The 18,664-nt window shown below is 44.5% G+C and overlaps 1 protein-coding gene across 1 annotated transcript; it reads left to right on the top strand.

Moving 5' to 3' along the window:
• The first annotated feature begins 4,559 nt into the window (after nucleotides 1-4,559).
• LOC147609812 (cytochrome b5-like) lies at nucleotides 4,560-11,071 on the top strand. The gene is made up of 3 exons (XM_086787144.1): nucleotides 4,560-4,826; nucleotides 10,334-10,400; nucleotides 10,507-11,071. The coding sequence occupies exons 1-3, from the start codon at nucleotides 4,668-4,670 to the stop codon at nucleotides 10,758-10,760; spliced, it is 480 nt and encodes a 159-aa protein (XP_086643270.1). The 5' UTR covers nucleotides 4,560-4,667; the 3' UTR covers nucleotides 10,761-11,071.
• The last annotated feature ends 7,593 nt before the right edge of the window (nucleotides 11,072-18,664 follow it).

Raw genomic sequence — 18,664 nt, forward strand, 5'->3', positions numbered from 1 at the left:
CACGTAATGATAGTGATTGTTCTGAAAATTTAAAAACACATTTTGGAAAAGGAAGCTATAAAGGCCAGCAAATCACTAGCCTTAGTAAAGAAACTTGACAAATAAGAAGAAAGAAAACAACAAGAGAAATAATCGATATCAAATTTTTTAGTGACATCCAACTTGCATGGATTGCAAAACTAAAGAGAGCCATGTTATCTCCATGCCTTCGTGATTTCATAGAGTTGCAAAAAGTAGGAAAATGCCATCTTCTAGCTTCAAATAGAAAGTGGCGATGTGCAAAGAATGATATTTTTTTATAAGAAAAGCTTAATTTTGTATTAATTAATATTGACCTTATATCTTAGGAAAAATTAATTAAATCTCCCAAAAGCCATCTAAGAGGTTGTTCACATGCCTTGAAGAGTATGCTAATTAAGCATGTTTCTTGCACACATTGTTATGAGCTAAAGCTACAGATAGTGGTGTAAAGGCAACGTGTCCTCAACGAAGCCACTATGATCCAGTTTCATTCGTCTCATCATAAAGGGGACTATGCTTGGAAAATCTCTTGAACCCACTTGAAAGGGCTAGCTATGACATTCATTGTGGAATTCTCACTTCTAGTGGATTCAGATGGTGCCCCATTACATAGATCCATCATCTCAAGCAAGAGGAGGGAGAGACAATGGGGGCCTATATTGCTAGAACCAACTATCTCCACATGAGATGTACATTTCTCGGAAAAGACTAGATGACTTATCGCTCATCAATTGATTTATGATTAGTCTGAAGAGTAAGAGCCTTCATGACCATCTTTACAAGTCTAGACACTACATCTTTGATGAGTGTTACCCACCACCACAAGGCAATAGACCTAGTGGATAATCTTTGAGATAAGGATATAGAAGTTGTCCACCTAAACCAAGATATAAGGGACGCATCATCCAAAGCCTCAACCAGCTAAGGGTGCCCAACTAGCACTAGCTAGAGTCTTAATCAAGGACATCAGATGAGTTGGTTGAAAATCTACTCAACCATTTGGGCTAGCAAATGGGCAGGGCCATCCCCCCAAGACCACAGCCCCAACCAATTCCTCAACCAGGACACCCACATCTATTTCCATGTAGACATATGGTTTGGTGTGTATAATTTCAACTAAAATCATACAAGTATAGAGTGTCCAATGTTGAGGCCTAGATAACACTAGCTTTGTGCTCATTTTGCAAACGTCACATGAACCATGACATAGCTTATTATTAGTGTTAAAAATAGCAAGTGATGTTGGGTTAGTATTAGGAGCAAGACATGGGAGTGTTATGAGTAGTAACTTTGGGCTTTGGACTAAGGTTCAAGGGCCCAAAGGAGGCTTAAATGTAAAGGAGAATGTGGAATGTTCAAAGGATGCCTAAAAGAAGGCACAGAATTAGGTAAGAAGAGGCCCCAAGTGGGTGTGCTCACGTTAAGGGAGGTGGCCCTAAAATCTTAGAAATAAGATTAGGGGATGGATTAACCAAGTTTATAAGTCATAATTAGTGTCTAATAGAGATACACTCAAGCCTTTATAAAGGTATTTATTGGATAGGGTCCTTTATAAAAGCTCCTATCTAATGGAATGATATATGAGATTTTTGCTAAATCTCTTATCTCGTCATTATGCCATAGTTTTGTCATTAGTCCTAATATTCTTCTTGCATTTTGATTATGTCAAAATATTGATGTTAATCCAAATATACACACCCTAATCCTCTCTAGGCATGAAATTCAACTTGGTATCAAAGTCAACTATCATCCCTTGGTCATCTATGCATCTCAGGATAACTATAGTTAGAAAAATCATTAGCATCTTAATTAACCATTTAACTTATTTTTTCCCTCTTTTTCCAAGCTCTCAGAGCATCAACACCAACTCAAGAGGCTTCAAGACATCAAACGAAGAGATAAGTGATCAATATAATCATTCAAAAGTCATCATGTAGGGGAGGCAAAAAAACTTCCAAGCATAAGAGGGCAAATTTTTTACTTTTTCATCAAATCTTGCAAGATATTAAGCCATTACTTCATCATCTATCATGTGGAGGATATTTATGTCAGTCTATTGAGCACAAACAACAAGTTCTTGGGGTTTAATCTTCAAACCATTCTCTAGTTTGTTAATATAAAATTACCTCTATTAATAGTGTGAATAGTGCTAATCACAATTGGTTATATGAGCCATTAAGGGTTTAACTCTATCATTGGGATGTTGCTAAAGCCTTATACATCATCAAACCCATTTTCCCCCTTGATTTTGTGCTCTGGTTTTCTCTCCCAAAATAGGGTATTCTTTGGTTTAATAGTTCTTTGAAATTGGAAAGAGTTAATAATTGCATCTGTCTCTTTGTAAGGGACTAGAGACTAGCATTGGGTCACTTCATGGCTAAGACCTTACCATCCTCATAGAGAAATCATGACAACTCCACCCATAATTGAAAATTTTAAGTGACTACACAATGGTATTGGGCCACTCCATTACTAAGACCTTCCCATCCTCATAGACAAATCATGACAACTCCACTCATGGTTGAAAAATTTAATGGTGATGGTTTCTATACATGGCAATTAAAGCTTAAATTTTTTCTCATGAAGAATGGATTGTGTGTGGAAGAGAACCGGATTAGAAGGAGAAGAGAAAACTTTTTAGCTTGAAAGAGATGAGAGAGCCCTAGCCATCATTGCATTAGGGCTCGGAGATAGTTTAATCCATCATATTGCATTGGAAGAAAATTGAAAAGGAGCATGGGATGAACTAGAAAATTTGTTTAGTGCCAAAAAAAAACCATAAAAATAGCTTCAAAATAATTTTTTTTGGCTTGGACATCAAAGAAAGTAAGTCAATTCAAGCTCACTTAAATAAAATGAAAAGTGTTATGTGATAACTTGCATGTGTTCGTGGAGGAGGAAATGCCATAAAAATCCTTCTCATCAAGAGCATGATCCTAGAAGAATTGAGCCCATGGTTTCTACCTTGAAATATAAACTCGACCCTCCTCACAAGCATTAAAGCAACCTTGATTCAAGAGGAGAAAAGTATCAAAGTTAAAGCAGGTGTGGACCTTCACATTATGAGGAGAAAACATTTTTACTAAAGGATCAAAGTGCAACTTTTGTGGCAATGGAGGAAGGAGGCCACTAATCATTGGAATATCTCTTCTAAATGATGGAAGAGGGCAACATTGTAGCCTAAAAAGGCACCTTGTAATAGTCCACTCTAGCAAATGACTAAGAGTATAGATCCAGTATATGTATAGTGGTAGGAGTTTATCACTTGAGGGGGATGTTAAAATAGCAGGTGATGTTGGGTGAATGTTAAGAGTAAGGGGGAATGTTAAATTGCATGTGCCCATATGTATCAACACCTTAACTATACAAAATGGGTGAAAATAATAAATAATAAAAATCTTGGCACATGACCAATGTAAATAATATTGCATATGACATCACACAAAGGTGCTGTGTATAAAATCACCATCTGTGTATAACACCTCAATTGGCACCATCACATTGCTCTCACCTATTACTCATAAACACAAGTTACCTTAATCAGAACAATTCTTTGGACTTTGCACAATTAATCCCAATATGATTATGTTTAATAGGCACAAAACATATAACACCTATAACACTGCTTATCACGTATTACTCACAATAGTAAATCACATTAGTTGGAAAAATTGATTGAATTCCTCACAGTTAATCCCAATATGATTACATTCAATTTATTGTATTCCTCACAGTTAATCCCAATATGATTACATTCAGTAGGCACAAACACATAACACCAATAACACTAGCTCAACATTTAACACGAAAGATCACCCACAATACCAATAACACTAGCATGGCCCCAAATGCATATACCAATAACACTAGCCCGTCATTATTATCACCCACAATATCAACTACCAACATGGTACCAGGCATCCTTGATCAACCATAGACGACCACAAAGTGAAATATCTAATTGTCTCTTTATCAATACAATGACATGTATCTCTCCTAGACCGTGCCCCAATAGACAAACACATGAACCTGAGAATGAGGGTTCTACACCATTTTAAGCTGGCATGATACATCACCCCTTTTCCAAGTTTATATTTTACTCACATATGATTGCAAAAGGATACACATACCAAGAACAACTTTGTCCACCATTTACAAAGTCAAGTATACACTTGTGCATACCTATGGGAGAAGATTCATTACTTTATATGCTTTTCAATACATAAAGCAACCAAAAATAAGATCAAAGTTCCTAATGCTTTTTTGGAGGAGCCACATGGCGCAACCACAATGCCTCTATTCTACTTATGTAGAGAGAGAGCATTGGGATTTCTTTTTTTCTTTTGGAAAAATTTACACAACTAATTCCTATCTCGGGCCTTGCATGCCCTTTTACAAACACCACACCCCACACACACCCGCGGGCAACATTACAAGATAGCATCATTTGGGGTAGCCAACAAGGTTTGAACCCATAGCCTCGGGCGTATCAACCAATCACCTTAACAACTGAGCTACTGCCTGATGATGAGCAATGGGGTTTCAAGAAAGAGAGAGAGAGAGAAAGATACACCAAAGGGGTTTCCACCAAGAGGTGGACACTTTCTAAAGGTTTTCTTCTAAGGTTCCACCTCCAGTATTTGAGTATGTGGACACTCTATAACGCAGCACATCATCATTTGTTGCTGCAGCTTCGAGAGTTAGGGTTTCTGCGCGATTCAGCCATCATGTCGAAGGTCTACACGCTGGAGCAAGTCTCAGAGCACAGCAGCTCCCAGGACTGCTGGCTCATCATCGGAGGCAAGGTTAGATCTTTTTTTGTCATCACCACAATTTTTTCCCATTGTTTGCGTGACTATTCTCTGCGATTTCCCTGCTCGAAAACCCTAATAAAAACGCAGATCTGAACCAGAGGATTCCTCATGTATGCATCGCTGCCAAAACCCTTAGAGCAAGGCCTTGGAGCGCATAGCCTAACCCTTTGTCTTTACAAATACATTACCGTGGATCATCTTTTAGGTTTTTGTTTTTCATCTCTAAGATTTTACAGGTTCAGCTCTCCCGCCTTTGCAGTCATAAAGGAGGCTACGCTGTGGTAAAAGAGGGTTTTTTTTTGTTTTTGGTGTGTGTGTGTGTGTGGGGGGAGGGGGGGGGGGAAGCCTTTCTGGGGGACAGAAACAAAACACGCTTCTGAAAGAGGCTCAAGGAAGCGGCTGTAGCTGTAAGCATCAACTATGTAGGAAAGTGTCTGCAAGTGAATCCGCATGCATAGGGGAGAAAGTTAGCGGGCTGTACTCAAGTCCCCTGTGGCTCGTGACAGGGAGTAGTGGCGGCATGTTGGGGAGGTGCACTAGGTGGGAGTGGATGTCTGTCTCTAAGTAAGACAGCTCCCGACTCCGGGTGACAACAAGATGATTGTCCTCACAATGTAGGTAGCCGAAAGTCCCCTGCTTTGCAGAAAAGTTGATGCAGAAGAAGATGAAGAGGTGGGTAATCCATACCTCTGCATTGTGCAATCCATCTGACTCTATGTAACTGGAGCAATAAAGCTTCATCCTTGCTGCTGGCTCAGGCCTTGCAGATGGCGTCTGTGAGCTGTGCCTCCAAGTAAAACTGCTCCCGACTCCAGCGATGGGACAAGATGATTGTCTGTGTAACTAGAGCACATACTTGTCTTCAAGTAAGACCGCTTCCCACTCCGGGCAACAACAAGTTGATTGTCCTTGCAATGTAGGTACCCCTGGTCTGCAGCAAAGTTGATGTTGAAGAAGATGAAGAGGTGGGCAACCTGGTACCTCTACATTCTAAAAGGCATCTGGCTTTGTGTGATTAGAGCGATCGAGGTTCATCTTTGCTGCTGGCCAAGCCTGGCTAATGGCCTCCATGAGGCGTAGTTTGCCACAATGGAAAATCCAACGACCTTGGTGTGGATGGTGGTAGCCACTGACACACTATCCCACTCGCTATCAAGGCCACACTTAGCGAGAGAGGAGAAGACGGCGGCCGGGACATCATGCTCGGTGGGACAAGAGTGATGCACGACCATGCAGATATGAAGAGGCTACTGTTAAAATATTGCATCACTCTTAATGCTGTCGTGGAGGTCCTGTCGGCCTGTTTTCTAGAGCCGACTGCTTCATGCACAAGTATATACGAGTTGCTCGCTTTGATTCATTCAATCATCTTTCATTGCCCTATTTGCTGGCTCTTGTACTGTATAACCTCAAGCTTATAAAGCTCTTGTTCTTGCCTGCAATCTTTCTCTCTCTCATGTTATTTGCTTCTGCTTGTGCACATTCTTTCATGGTATCATACGCTTAGGCTCCGGGTGTTGCACAAAAAATCAGCTCTCTGTCTCTCTCCTCCTTCAACTATGCCTTCCGTTTTTTGCTTCCCTAGATTCTCCAGGCTGTAGATACTTCAATAGTGGCCGCGTTTTCTTCTTTAGCTGCGTTTTCTGATCTACAAGCCCTCCTACTGCTGTCGGCCAGCCCCCTGACTGCGTTCTCTTCTTCTACGGAGGCAAGTGGAGGAGGTCTCGCTGCAAATTCAGTAAGGGCATCAATTTTGTGGTAGGTTCTTGAAGGATATTTTTTGCCTGACAAGTGGCACATCAGCTCTTCTCCCTCCAAGATCCCCTCCCCCTTCCGGTAGGAGGTTCCCAGTGGTGTGTTTTGGGTTTCTTTTGCTGCTGTCCAGCCCCATCTTCAGAGGGGGCTTGGATCCCGTGGAAAGGTGCTTGAGAGAGCACGTGAATTGCTTAGCTACAGCGGTTGTTTGCGACATAGCTTCTTTGAGGCAGACATGGGTCCCCCCCCCCCCCTTTTGCACGAACAAGGAGGACAAGCTCAGTGGTTCAAACTATGCTCACTAGAAGCTACAGATGAAGGTCTGGTTCACACACAAGGGACTCTGGGAGATTGTTCAGGGCCACGAACGAAAGCCCGAACGCCCTACCAGCTCTAGGAAGTGGACTCAAGACCAGGAGGATGCATTTCTCGCATAACTTTCAGCTTGGGAGAATCAAGACTCAAAAGCTCACTCTACACTTGTACGTGCCATCTCACCAGAGGTCTTCCCCGTCGTGAAAATATTGGATTGTGCTGCTTCTGTTTGGAGAAAGCTGACAGATCTATATGCACGGGACTCTACAATGCGGTCTGTCAACCTATTGGGTCAGCTCTTTTCCTTGGAGTTTACAGCAGGGACTTCCATGTAGTCATTTGTGATGAAGGTTAAGGTAATTCATGACCAGTTAGTGGCAATGGGTACTGCCCTGACCTCTTCTCAGTTAGCTGCCCTCCTTCTCATCAGACTTCCTGCAGATTATGACATGGTTTCCCGAGCTTTGCGGGTTTAGATCACAACACGTTCCCTCGAGTTTGATGATCTGTGTACTCTCCTCTTGGAAGAGGAATCCATCCTAGTTTCACAGCGGAAGTTGAAAGTTTGATTGTCAGTCAAAGGAAAAGCCAAGGACAAGGGCAAGTCTTCAAAGAAGGGCAAAGACAAGTCACACTGACACAGACTTGTCTAGTGATAACCCCAGCTCTCCCAAGGCCTTACAGATTGGAGAGAACATGACTGGTGTCTTGCTCTGATCCTAAGGGCATCCCCCCGCGTGCTGTCTTCCAGAAACGGCTTGTGGGCGGGAGAGGGGGCTTTCAAAAACTCTCTTCTATTAAATTTGGAGCATGGGACCCGTGTGTCGGAGTTCCAAGTATAAAGACAGGCAAGTTCACTTGATGGTCCGGATGAGTTCCAAGATCAACCAAGTTTCCTTCATGGTTTGGATGAGTTCCAGAACTATTGGTCAGCAGAGACTATGAACAGGATGTGTTCCATGTTCATTTGTTCAAGGTTATTGGATGTGATGTGTTCACAGTTCTACTTTGAGTTTGGAGCCAAGCAAATTTTCTTTTGCTCTTTATAGTGGCATTATGTTTTTTGAAGACAACAAGCTGACATGTTCATTTTCCGAGGTGTACTCAGTACTAGCCATGCTGAGGTGTCCATGGTCGCACCTTTGTCATCAGTTTTCTTCTGACCTTTTTGCACACTTCAAGATGCAGAGGGGGTGTTAAAATATTGCATCTCTCTTAATGCTGTCGTGGAGGTCCTGTCAGCCTGTTTTCTACAGCCGACTGCTTCATGCACAAGTATATAAGAGTTGCTCTCTTTTATTCATTCAATCATCTTTCGTTGCCCTATTTGCTGGCTCTTGTACTTTGTAACCTCAAGCTAATAAAGCTCTTGTTCTTGCCTGCAATCTTTCTCTCTCATGTTTATTTGCTTCTGCTTGTGCACATTCTTTCAGCTACCACCTCCATGGAGAAGCTTGTCTCGATTGGGAGGCATTTGAAGAACGCATGGTCCACTTGGTGCCCCATAATCAAAGGGGTCCACTTGGGGTCTCTGAGGAGAGAGTTGATTCATAGGAAGAGGTGTTAATCAGAAAAGAAACGCTGGATTGCCTGGTAGTGTTTGCGGGATCAGAAGCCGCCGACATTTGAGGAGTGTGGGGTCAAATACTGCCGAGGAATCTGTGAGAGCAGGGGGGGTGGGGGGTCATGAATGACCTCCGTTCGCAAGGATCCAATCAAGGGGTGCCCCTTTGTCTAGTGGACCTGGTTGTGCCGGACGGAGCAGGTGTGGTGGGCCCTCATATGGGACCCTTCTGACGCAGTGGGAGTAGTGGCCCTTAAAATTCTCTAGAAGTGGTTTTATGAGTGGGAGCTGTTACCTCTGGTTCTGCACTTGGTGAGTGGTGCCGCCTCCATCCACTGTCTCAAGCGGCAGCTGGGGTCGTGGGTCGGCTGCTGCTGGATCTAAGGGGACTCAAGCACCCCTGGCTGATGGAGTGCTCAACCACTAGAAGATCAGAATATTCCTTGGAAAGGCCTTTGAGGCAGACCGTGATCAGGATGCCATTTGCACCAGCCAGTGGGTCTGAGTTGAGAGAGAAGGATGCTAGAGAAGCCGTGTTTCCACCCAACATAGTACACATGGGCACCTCGACTTGTAACAGGGCTCAATGACTTGGTCTTCACCGTTAGGGAGGCCGAGTCAAACTCCTTCAGAATGTATCCATCATCAAGGAACTGGATGTGGATAATGCACCCTGCTTGCCGACAAGGGTGGCCTTAGATGGTCTTGGATCTGGCCAGGGGCAGGTCTGTTGCCAACAAACTTGCAAACCAAGGTGGTGGCCAGTGGAGATCCACATCAGAAAAAAGGCAGTTGAGGGTGGCCTCTGTTGGGGAAGACGGAGCGGCTGCCATGGAGCCCTCCGAGAGGGGGGAAGACCAGAGTGGTGCTCACATCTACCATGTGAATAGCAGGCACTAATTGGGGGGCTGCATGAAGCGGGGGCCAGGGCAGAAAGCAAAGGAGAAGGGTGAGGCAAAAAAAAGGGGGTTTTTTTTGGGGGGGGGGTGGGGGGGGGGGTGGGGGATCCTAAAACAGAAGTAAGAGAAGGGGATGCAAAAGTAGGGGGTGAGAGATGAGGGAAGGGGGGGCGTGACACCAAAAAAAAAGAGGGGGGGGGGTGATGTGATGAAAAATCAGGAGGGAAGGGAGAAACACGCTGGGGCCCGAACAGCACGAGTTGGAGACGAAGGGAAGAGGGCAGTGCGCAGGAAGCAGAGGAGGGGGGAAATGGAAGGGGGGGGGCGGGGGAGGGGGGCTTATGGCTAGCGGGGCTCCTTCAGCACATAAGAACCCTAAGAATGCTCTTCCATCAGTTGAAATCTAGTGTAGCAGGAAATCTTGGACTGATCTGTGCAAATTGCTGGCTTTCAAGCTGAATCTGCTACTCTTTATGACTCCGTTAGCTGCCTGTGTAGAACGAGGAGAGAGAAATCCTATTACTACAAAGAGTAGAGATCCTTTATGACTCCCTTAACTGCTTGTGTAGAACGAGGAGAGAACAAAGCTTAGGCCAACTAAGTTGACTAAAGGTGGGTTAATTTGCGCTTGCAGTATTTGCATTTATATTTTAGTTGGCAGCCTACTGTTTACTGTTTTGAGCCGCCTGCTCACATCAATAGCCTCTTTTGTTCCTTCCATAACATGGGCTGATTCTGTCTGGTCTTTTGATGGCATAAATTGGGGTCAAGGAATCTGTGGGTATGATGGTCTATCCTTTTTGTGACTGTTGCTCTGAAGTCTCATTGATAGGTCATCGTGCATACAGATTAAATGCACCTTTGGTCATAGTATGAAGTTCATACCATCCATGATAGATTTGATTTGAAACTCATGCCCAAGCATATTGATAATATATGGCTATGACTTTATATATCTTTGCCAGGTATATGATGTCACAAGGTTCTTAGAAGAACATCCAGGAGGAGATGATGTACTTCTCTCAGCAACAGGTACCAGTCCAATGCATCCATTCCTGTATTTGATCTCGTGTCTGATCGTGTAAGCACCCATTGAACTACACTTTTATTTATTAAGGGAATTTGATTGTCTTTGTAGGGAAAGATGCTACTGATGACTTTGAGGATGTTGGGCATAGCAAAACTGCAAGAGATATGTTGACCAATTATTATATTGGGGATATTGATGCCTCATCTATCCCCAACACCGCAACCTACACACCCAGCAAACAGCCTGCATACAATCCCGACAAGAGCACTGAGTTCATTATCAAAATCCTGCAGTTTGCAGTGCCTCTTGCAATCTTGGGTTTGGCCATTGCGGTCCGCTACTACACAAAAACCACTGTGTAGCCATGGAGTTACAAAACGAACTTATTTTGGAGGGAAATTTTTTAACCTCCCTTGCTTGAACCTGCAAGGAGAATAATTAAAATCGATGCATTGATTTAGATTAGTAAAAGGACTCGGTACATCTATCAGGTGTCACTGAATACACTTGAAGAGCTGTGCTCCTCCTCCCCATTGGCTTGAAATTCTTTTGGACAGATTGTTTTCTTTCTTCATTTTTACACAGGCATCGTGAGGGAGTAGTGGTTGAGTAATGGCCAATTGCTTTGTTTTTTAGTTCTCAAATTTGTCAAATGTTTTCTGTGTTTTTTGGAGTCTGATTGTTACCATGGCCTTCTAAAGCATGGCTGGCTGAAATTCAACTTGATGCTTGTTATCCCATGCTGCAGTTGGCAATTTTTGTTTGAACTGCTATTAAGCAAGGGGTTGCGATATTGCACATAGTAGGTTTATACATACTTAAAACCCTTCATATATTCAAAACATTATTAATGTTAGGAATGGTTGGTGAGGAGATAGCAAACGAATCATCTGATCTTGATGGTAGGAGCTTTCGGAGTGTTATTACCAGTTCTTTCATTTGAACCTTTTTCGACAAGTTTTAACATGTCCTTGTATATCCCCCCTCCCTTCTCTTTTCTTCTTTCTACATCTGAGGGGTCTATGTGAAGCAGTGGAAAACTTTGAATTTTAAGTATCATTCTTATGCCGTACCTGCAGCGCCCTTGAGGGGGCAGCAGCTATTTCAAAGGTGATTTTGAAGCCCAATTAAGGTGCCGTTTTGAGACTGCTTGGCAGGGATGTTAGCATTGTTAAAATTGATCTCAGCCGTGCAAAAAAGAGTAGTAGTTGGAGATGTCTTGCCAACACTACTCTTTTGGATTTCACTATAGTCTAGCCAAAGGTGTTTTCTTTGAGAGTGAATAGCCAAGTGGTCAAACAGTCTACTCTCTGGATCCATGGTAAATGTGTAGCTGAAGAGGGCCAACACAAGGAGTATGTTAGCTCACGCGGAAAAGATAGCCATCCATAGAGTTGGTAGAGGGGAGGGATTTGGCTGTCCACACTGTTGGGTATAAAGTCCCAGTTTCGCCTCCGGACCTTGATCATCACGTAGCTCTTTTCGAGAGCTTCGCGGCCATATATTTACTTGTACATTTGGCCCCCATTTGGGCCTTGTAACGGCATTCTTTGTATTTGGTCCGCCGGGCGCCCCATAAGTTGGGCGCCCGCCCATATTAGACCTAACCCTAACTTTACCCTTGTATCACTATAAATACGAGGTCTCCCTTGAGCCTCATCAAGACATCAAGATATTCTTGAGCATTGTGTGAGTTCTCTCTCTCTCTCTCACTCTTCTCTATCTCCTCTGCACTTCCTTGGCTGCAAGCTCTTGTGTTTGAGTCTTTCTCTTCCAACAACTGGTATCAGAGCCATGGAGGGAAGCTGTATGCAGAAGCTATGGAGTTAGAGGTGTCTTCCACCACTTGACTACGGGATCGTCTGCGTTTTTCGCGTCAAACACCTCCCTTCTATCATCAATCTGGTGCGTTTTTTTTTGAGTGCTGTTTTTTTTTCTAACGCAGGAGCCTCTTTTGCGGTTTTTCTTGCTCTTCCCCTCTCCTGCGTTTTCTGCTCCACTCCATGCTGCCCTTTTGCTGCGTTTTCTTCTCCCCTGCTGCCCCCTTTGCTGCGTTTCTGCTGCTGTGCTGCTGCAATCAGCAGCGTTTGCTCTCTTGTTCTCTCCCTGCTGTACGGCTGCCTCCTGTACGGCTGCCATCAGCAGCAGCTAACGCTGCTGCCAGCAGCCCCACGGCCACCAGCAGCAGCTAGGGCTGCAGCCAGCAGTCCCACGGCCACCAGCAAACAGTCTGGGCTGCAGCCAGCAGCCCCACGGCCACTAGCAGCAGCCGACGCTGCCTCCAGCAGCCAGGATCTACGAGCAACCCCCAAAAGACAGCAACATACTGCCCCTCGGGTTTACATCGACATCCGGTGATACTCTTCCGCCGTCTCCTTCACTTGAAGTTGTTTCATCAATCTACGAGCATCCTACATTCAACCCATATCTGGTACATAACATCTTGCTATTGCTTACTTTCTGAAGTGTCAGTTTGATAAGTCATGGCGTCTACAAGTGATCTTAAGGGTCTACTAGAGATTAAGAAGTTTGCAAGCACTGGGTTTGATCTTTGGAAGGTGAGGATTCAGAATATCCTCTATCTGCGGGAATGTGATACTGCACTTGAGCAGTTCAAACCCGCTGCTATGACAGATGATGAATGGGGAATCCTGAACAGAAAGGCCGTTGCCTATCTCCAGACATTATATAGCCTTCATGGTCAGGCTTTGTCTGGTAAGTTTATTGCTTTTGCAGAGGTACGCTCCCACATGGAGCTTTGGCATAAGAGACTTGGCCACATGAGCCATAAGGGTCTCTCCATTTTGTCCTCCTTGAACAAGTTTGATGCAAAAGGAAGCAAGCTTGATTTTTGTAATGATTGCTTGTATGGAAAACAGAATAGGAATTCTTACTCCTCTCGTGCCTCTCGCAAGGCTGAAAAGTTGGACTTGGTCCACTCTGACATATGCAGCATGCCCATTAAATCTAAAGGTGGTTCAAAGTACTTTGTGTCTTTTGTGGATGATCACTCACGAAAAGTATGGATCACTTTGTTGAAATCTAAGGATGATGCTTTTGCTGCATTTCAAAAGTTTTATGCATTGGTTCATACTCAAACTGGAGTGAAGATTAAATGCTTACGCACTGACAATGGGGGTGAGTTTGTTAGTACTAAATTTCAGAAATTTTGTGATGATAATGGCATTAAGAGGGAACTTACACCCCCCTATAGCCCCTCTTCAAATGGTGTGGCTGAAAGGTATAATCGTACACTGTGTGAAAGAGTTCGATGCATGCTGTCCACAGCTAATCTCTCTCAGGATTTTTGGGGAGAAGCCTTGAAAACTGCAGTTCATGTTTGCAATCGATCTCCACACACAGCTTTGAAAGGTGGAATCCCTGAGGAGGTTTGGTCTGGCAAACCGTCCTCATATGACCACTTACGCATCTTTGGTTGTGATGCATATGTGCATATCCGCAAGGAAGACCGGAACAAGCTTGATGCTAAGTCCGAGAAGGGCACCTTCGTTGGCTACGGTGATGAAGGTGAGATGGGCTACCGTGTGTGGTTGCCATCAACCAACAAAGTGGTTCGCAGCCGGGATGTTGTATTTTATGAGGCAAAGCTGCTCCGTAATGTTTGTGCCTCTCATGGTGATCAGAAAAAGGTCAAATTTCAGCAAGGGCAGCCACCCATTGATGCTGAAAATGAGCCCCAGGATGCTTCACAAAGGGCTGAACATAATGAGTCCGTGATATTTGAGCCAGAAGAGGTTGGACAGCCGCTTCATGCTCCTGGAGGTGTAGGGCAGCAACCCCTATATGCTGAAAATCAGGCTGTTCGTGAAAACCCGCAGCCTTTTGATGCTGAAATTATGATTCCTCCCGATATTGACCCCCAACCAGCCAATGATCATTGGGTACGGAGGTCTACTCGTTTTCGGAGGGAACCTCAGCGTTTTGATCCCTCTTTGCAACATGTTTTGCTTACAGATGAGGGTGAGCCTCTTACTTTCAAAGAGGCTAAGTCTTGTGAACTCCGAAACAAGTGGGAGCATGCTATGCAGGAGGAGATTAAGTCTCTACATGCAAATGACACTTGGGATTTGGTTGAGTTGCCCAAAGGAAGGAAGGCTATTCCGAACAAGTGGGTGTACAAAGTCAAGACAGTTGACAGCCAGCCTAAGTATAAAGCCTGCCTTGTTGCTAAGGGCTATGCTCAGAAGGAAGGGATTGATTTTCAGGAGGTCTTCTCTCCTGTGGGGTCAAAATGACCACCCTTCGTGTTTTGTTTGCTCTCACTGCTGTTTTGGATTTAGAACTGTATCAGATGGATGTAAAGACAGCTTTCTTACATGGTGATTTAGATGAAGAGCTGTATATGAAGCAGCCTGAAGGCTTTGTCATTCCTGGCAAAGAAAATCTGGTTTGTAAGCTGAAGCGTAGTCTCTATGGGCTGAAACAAGCCCCGAGGCAGTGGTACAAAAAGTTTGATGCTTTCATGCTTAACCAGAAGTTTAATCGTAGCCATGCAGATCATTGCTTGTATACTAAAACTGATGCAGATGGCAGCCCAGTGATACTTGTGCTGTATGTTGATGACATGCTTCTTGTCGGGAAGAATAAGAGCATTTTGGAAGCTCTTAAGGACCAGCTGAAGTCAGCTTTTGCTATGAAGGACTTGGGTTCAGCTGAACATATTTTGGGTCTTCGGATTAGACGGGACAGAGCACAGAAGTTGCTTTTCCTCACGCAGGAGAAGTATATCCAGAAAGTCCTTGATAGATTTAACATGGCTGATTCTAAGCCTTTGGGTGCTCCATTGCAGCCCTATGTTAAACTATCCAAGGATGATTGCCCAAAAGATGATGATGCAGCCAGTACTATGCGTGGGATCCCTTATGCTTCTGCTTGTGGATCTCTTATGTATGCTATGGTTGCTACACGGCCGGACATTGCTCATTCAGTGGGAGTAGTCAGTCGTTTTATGTCCAACCCAGGCAAAGCACATTGGGATGCTATAAAGTCTATATTGAGGTACTTGAAGGGGACATAGAAGAAATGCCTTTTGGGCCTTGTAACGGCATTCTTTGTATTTGGTCCGCCGGGCGCCCCATAAGTTGGGCGCCCGCCCATATTAGACCTAACCCTAACTTTACCCTTGTATCACTATAAATACGAGGTCTCCCTTGAGCCTCATCAAGACATCAAGATATTCTTGAGCATTGTGTGAGTTCTCTCTCTCTCTCTCACTCTTCTCTATCTCCTCTGCACTTCCTTGGCTGCAAGCTCTTGTGTTTGAGTCTTTCTCTTCCAACACACACCCTAGGACTTACTGACGTAATGATGAGGAGCTCCTTGCAATTTGGCTCTACTGAGAGGTAGGACAAGAACATTGAGAATCTGTAAGGCTATGGAGACTAGCATCTATTACCCCCAAAAGAAGGTGAAACTAAAAGATTGCTAGAAGGCAGGACACATGAAACTTGCCTGATAAAGCAGTGTCTCTGAAAATGATCGCTGAGCTCCCCGCACCTGAGCGCTGCATGTCCCTGTGCCATTCTCTGCTGTCCCTCCCCTCTCCCACATTTCCTTCACTGCTGCCCGCATTACCTTTTCCACTGTTGCTCGTGCTGCCCCAGTCCTCTTCGCTGCCTTTCTTTCGCTTCCTGCTTTCACCTCTGCCTCCCTCCTCTTTGCTGTCCTTTCCTCCACCTTGCTCAGGAAACAGATTACTCTTAATGAAGGTTCAAGTCCGCGTTTTTTTCTTTGATCAGCATCATGGCTAATCAATCCCCTCCGGCCGGGCGAACCATCTAGTTTTCAGAAGACGTGCATGCTACAAATTGAGAAAGACTCCAAGACAACACTCATTGGGAAAATCTTTGGCTCACCCCTCCTGTATCCAGATCTGTGATTGGGTACTATCGATGTTGCCTTCCGTCTTCGCACTCCATTTTAAAGATGTTAGGCTACTTGGGAGAGGATTCTTCCAAGTAGACTTTGACATAGAGGAGGTAGCCTTCGAAGTTCTCAAGGCCAATCCATTCACTTTGGGCCCAAAGAAGATTTTCTACAGCAGGTATTTTGACCGTGTCGAAGAAGATCGGAACTGTTACCCTATTACTCTCAAGTTCCCAGGTCTTCCTCATGCTTATTAGCCATTTTTGAAGGCCATTGGGACAGCCTTTGGGCTGGTCTTGCAGGTGCCCACCATCCATGCTTTTCCCACTTATGTTGCCTAGGTAGTCACTAACTCGGTTGATGCTGTTCCCAGGGTTATCGTGTTGGCTTGTGACAGTGAGTCCTTTGAGGATTTTGTGTTCCTTCTAGGACCTAATGGTCCCTTGAATAAAGCAACATATGGAGACATCAGGTAGACCTGACCAATGTCTAGATGGGCCACTTTGTGAGGAATTGCGGGGTCGTAGGAGGCAGCGCAAACATGCTCCTCAAGCAACATAGCCTAATGTTCCGCCTTGGCCAACCTTTCACTTAAGAGTGGTGGGTCGTCTCTCATGGCCGCCCTCCAAGTGGGAATGTTGGGGAACATGATGATGCCTCTCTCAAAGACAATGTACACAGTGATGAGTTTGTAGAGTCATCCTGGCAAAAGGATGTTGCATAAGGGCATGATGACTATGTTGAGTCCTCCTTGCTTGGGATGGACAATATGCAGGATGCACTTGGAATGGATGCATAGGATATGTTGCCGTCTTATGAGGCCTTGCACGATGTACAACATGTATGCCATGATGCCTTGCAAGGTACCCATGCATTACACACATGCAAAGACTATGTAGAGTCCAGGACAGAGTGAACATGTTGACATTGGACTTTGCTCCAAGGCTCCTCCAACATTATGGGAGGCGAGTTTAGACTCTGGCCAAGTGATTGCTCTCAGGTCCGAAATCAAAACCACTTCTTTACCATGAGGATTATCTCATGGAATGTGTAGGGTCTATGGAGGCTTTCCACCTGTAGTGGGAAGCGCCTTGTTAAGGATCAACTCCACCCTACCATTACAGGTGGACCTATGGATGTGTTGCTCTTGTGGGAGCACAAATTGGATATGCTTCATTGTGGTAAAACTAGTAAAAGATCCTTTCTAGACACCCTTCCTGGTCCTGTGCACGTGGGACCAAAGGTAAGGGTTTGCATCTCAGTGTCAACATCACTTTTGCCTCGTGTTTTTGGCCACAGTGTTATCAAACTGGCTAGAGTACATTGGATTTTGGTTATGTAGGAGGTACAAAAGTTGGGTATCTTGAATATCTATGCGGGGAGAGAGGGTGGCCCTCTGGGGCACCATCATTGAATTGTTGTGCTAGGTTGATTGTTGGATTGTTGGAGGAGACTTCAACATGGTTGAGCAGCCCTCTTATCAAAAAGGGTGGCCACGAGGGTAGAACACACCCTTTGGAGAGAGCCTCCTAGGAGAGATTTATACTCTCCTTCTATGATAGGGATTGTTGGACAAAGGATGATTTCCAAAGGAGGCCTAACTCTCTATTTTATTCATGGCATAACTGTAGAAGCGGGGTGGATACATCTTTGCATGTTCGGATAGATATTATGTGGATGACTGGATAGAGGAGGTTCTATTGCCATATTGCTTGGTACTACCAAATCAGATCATTTCCCAGTTGTCTTGTGCTTTAGGGAACTTGGGAGATAGAGTGTACCTCGTGTTCGCATCCCAGACTCTCTCTATCAGGATGCAAAGACCTCATTGGAGGTTAGAGAGATTTGTGGGCTTTGTGATGATCTTGACCCTCGAGAGGGAATTGCCTCGACCTTGGAGAAGACTAGCACGCACTACTTTGTTGCTTTGGCCAGGAAAAAAGAGGCTTTGGACAAGGAGTGAGCTATCGGACATAGGTCGGAGGGAACACGAGAAGCATCGTGAGTCCTGTTGGATAATCTCTTGTCCACTGTTAGGGTAGCCATGGATGGTGGGCTAAGTTTGCATTTTGTGCTAATCAGGCATTTTGGACACAGATGGGTGGTAGATGTAGCAAACCGTTTTTTCTCAGCATATAGACCTTTGCACAGTAGTAGGGACGTTTTAGATGCTTGCAAGATTCTCAAGGAGAATTTCACGAGCTGATCTAGATAAGGTGAGGAGTATTGCCTTAGATTTTTATTAGATCTTGCTCTCTGCTTGTAGAGGCCCACTCTTTGGATAGAGATGTTGCACAACAGAAAGTTTGGGAGCGCATGGACAAGCTTATTATTACAAATGATATGAGCGCCTCTTTGGATGGCTCCTTTTCGAAGGATG

Source organism: Cibotium barometz, chromosome 50, assembly GCF_041138505.1.
Source record: "Cibotium barometz isolate CiBa-2024 chromosome 50, ASM4113850v1, whole genome shotgun sequence".
Taxonomy (NCBI): Eukaryota; Viridiplantae; Streptophyta; class Polypodiopsida; order Cyatheales; family Cibotiaceae; genus Cibotium; species Cibotium barometz.

Excerpts from the sequence above, each read along its gene's own strand:
- LOC147609812 (XM_086787144.1), top strand. The coding sequence starts at position 4,668 with ATGTGGACACTCTATAACGCAGCACATCATCATTTGTTGCTGCAGCTT. Across the intron at positions 4,827-10,333 it reads GGCTCATCATCGGAGGCAAG|GTATATGATGTCACAAGGTT; the intron begins GTTAGATCTTTT and ends TATCTTTGCCAG. Across the intron at positions 10,401-10,506 it reads TGTACTTCTCTCAGCAACAG|GGAAAGATGCTACTGATGAC; the intron begins GTACCAGTCCAA and ends TTGTCTTTGTAG.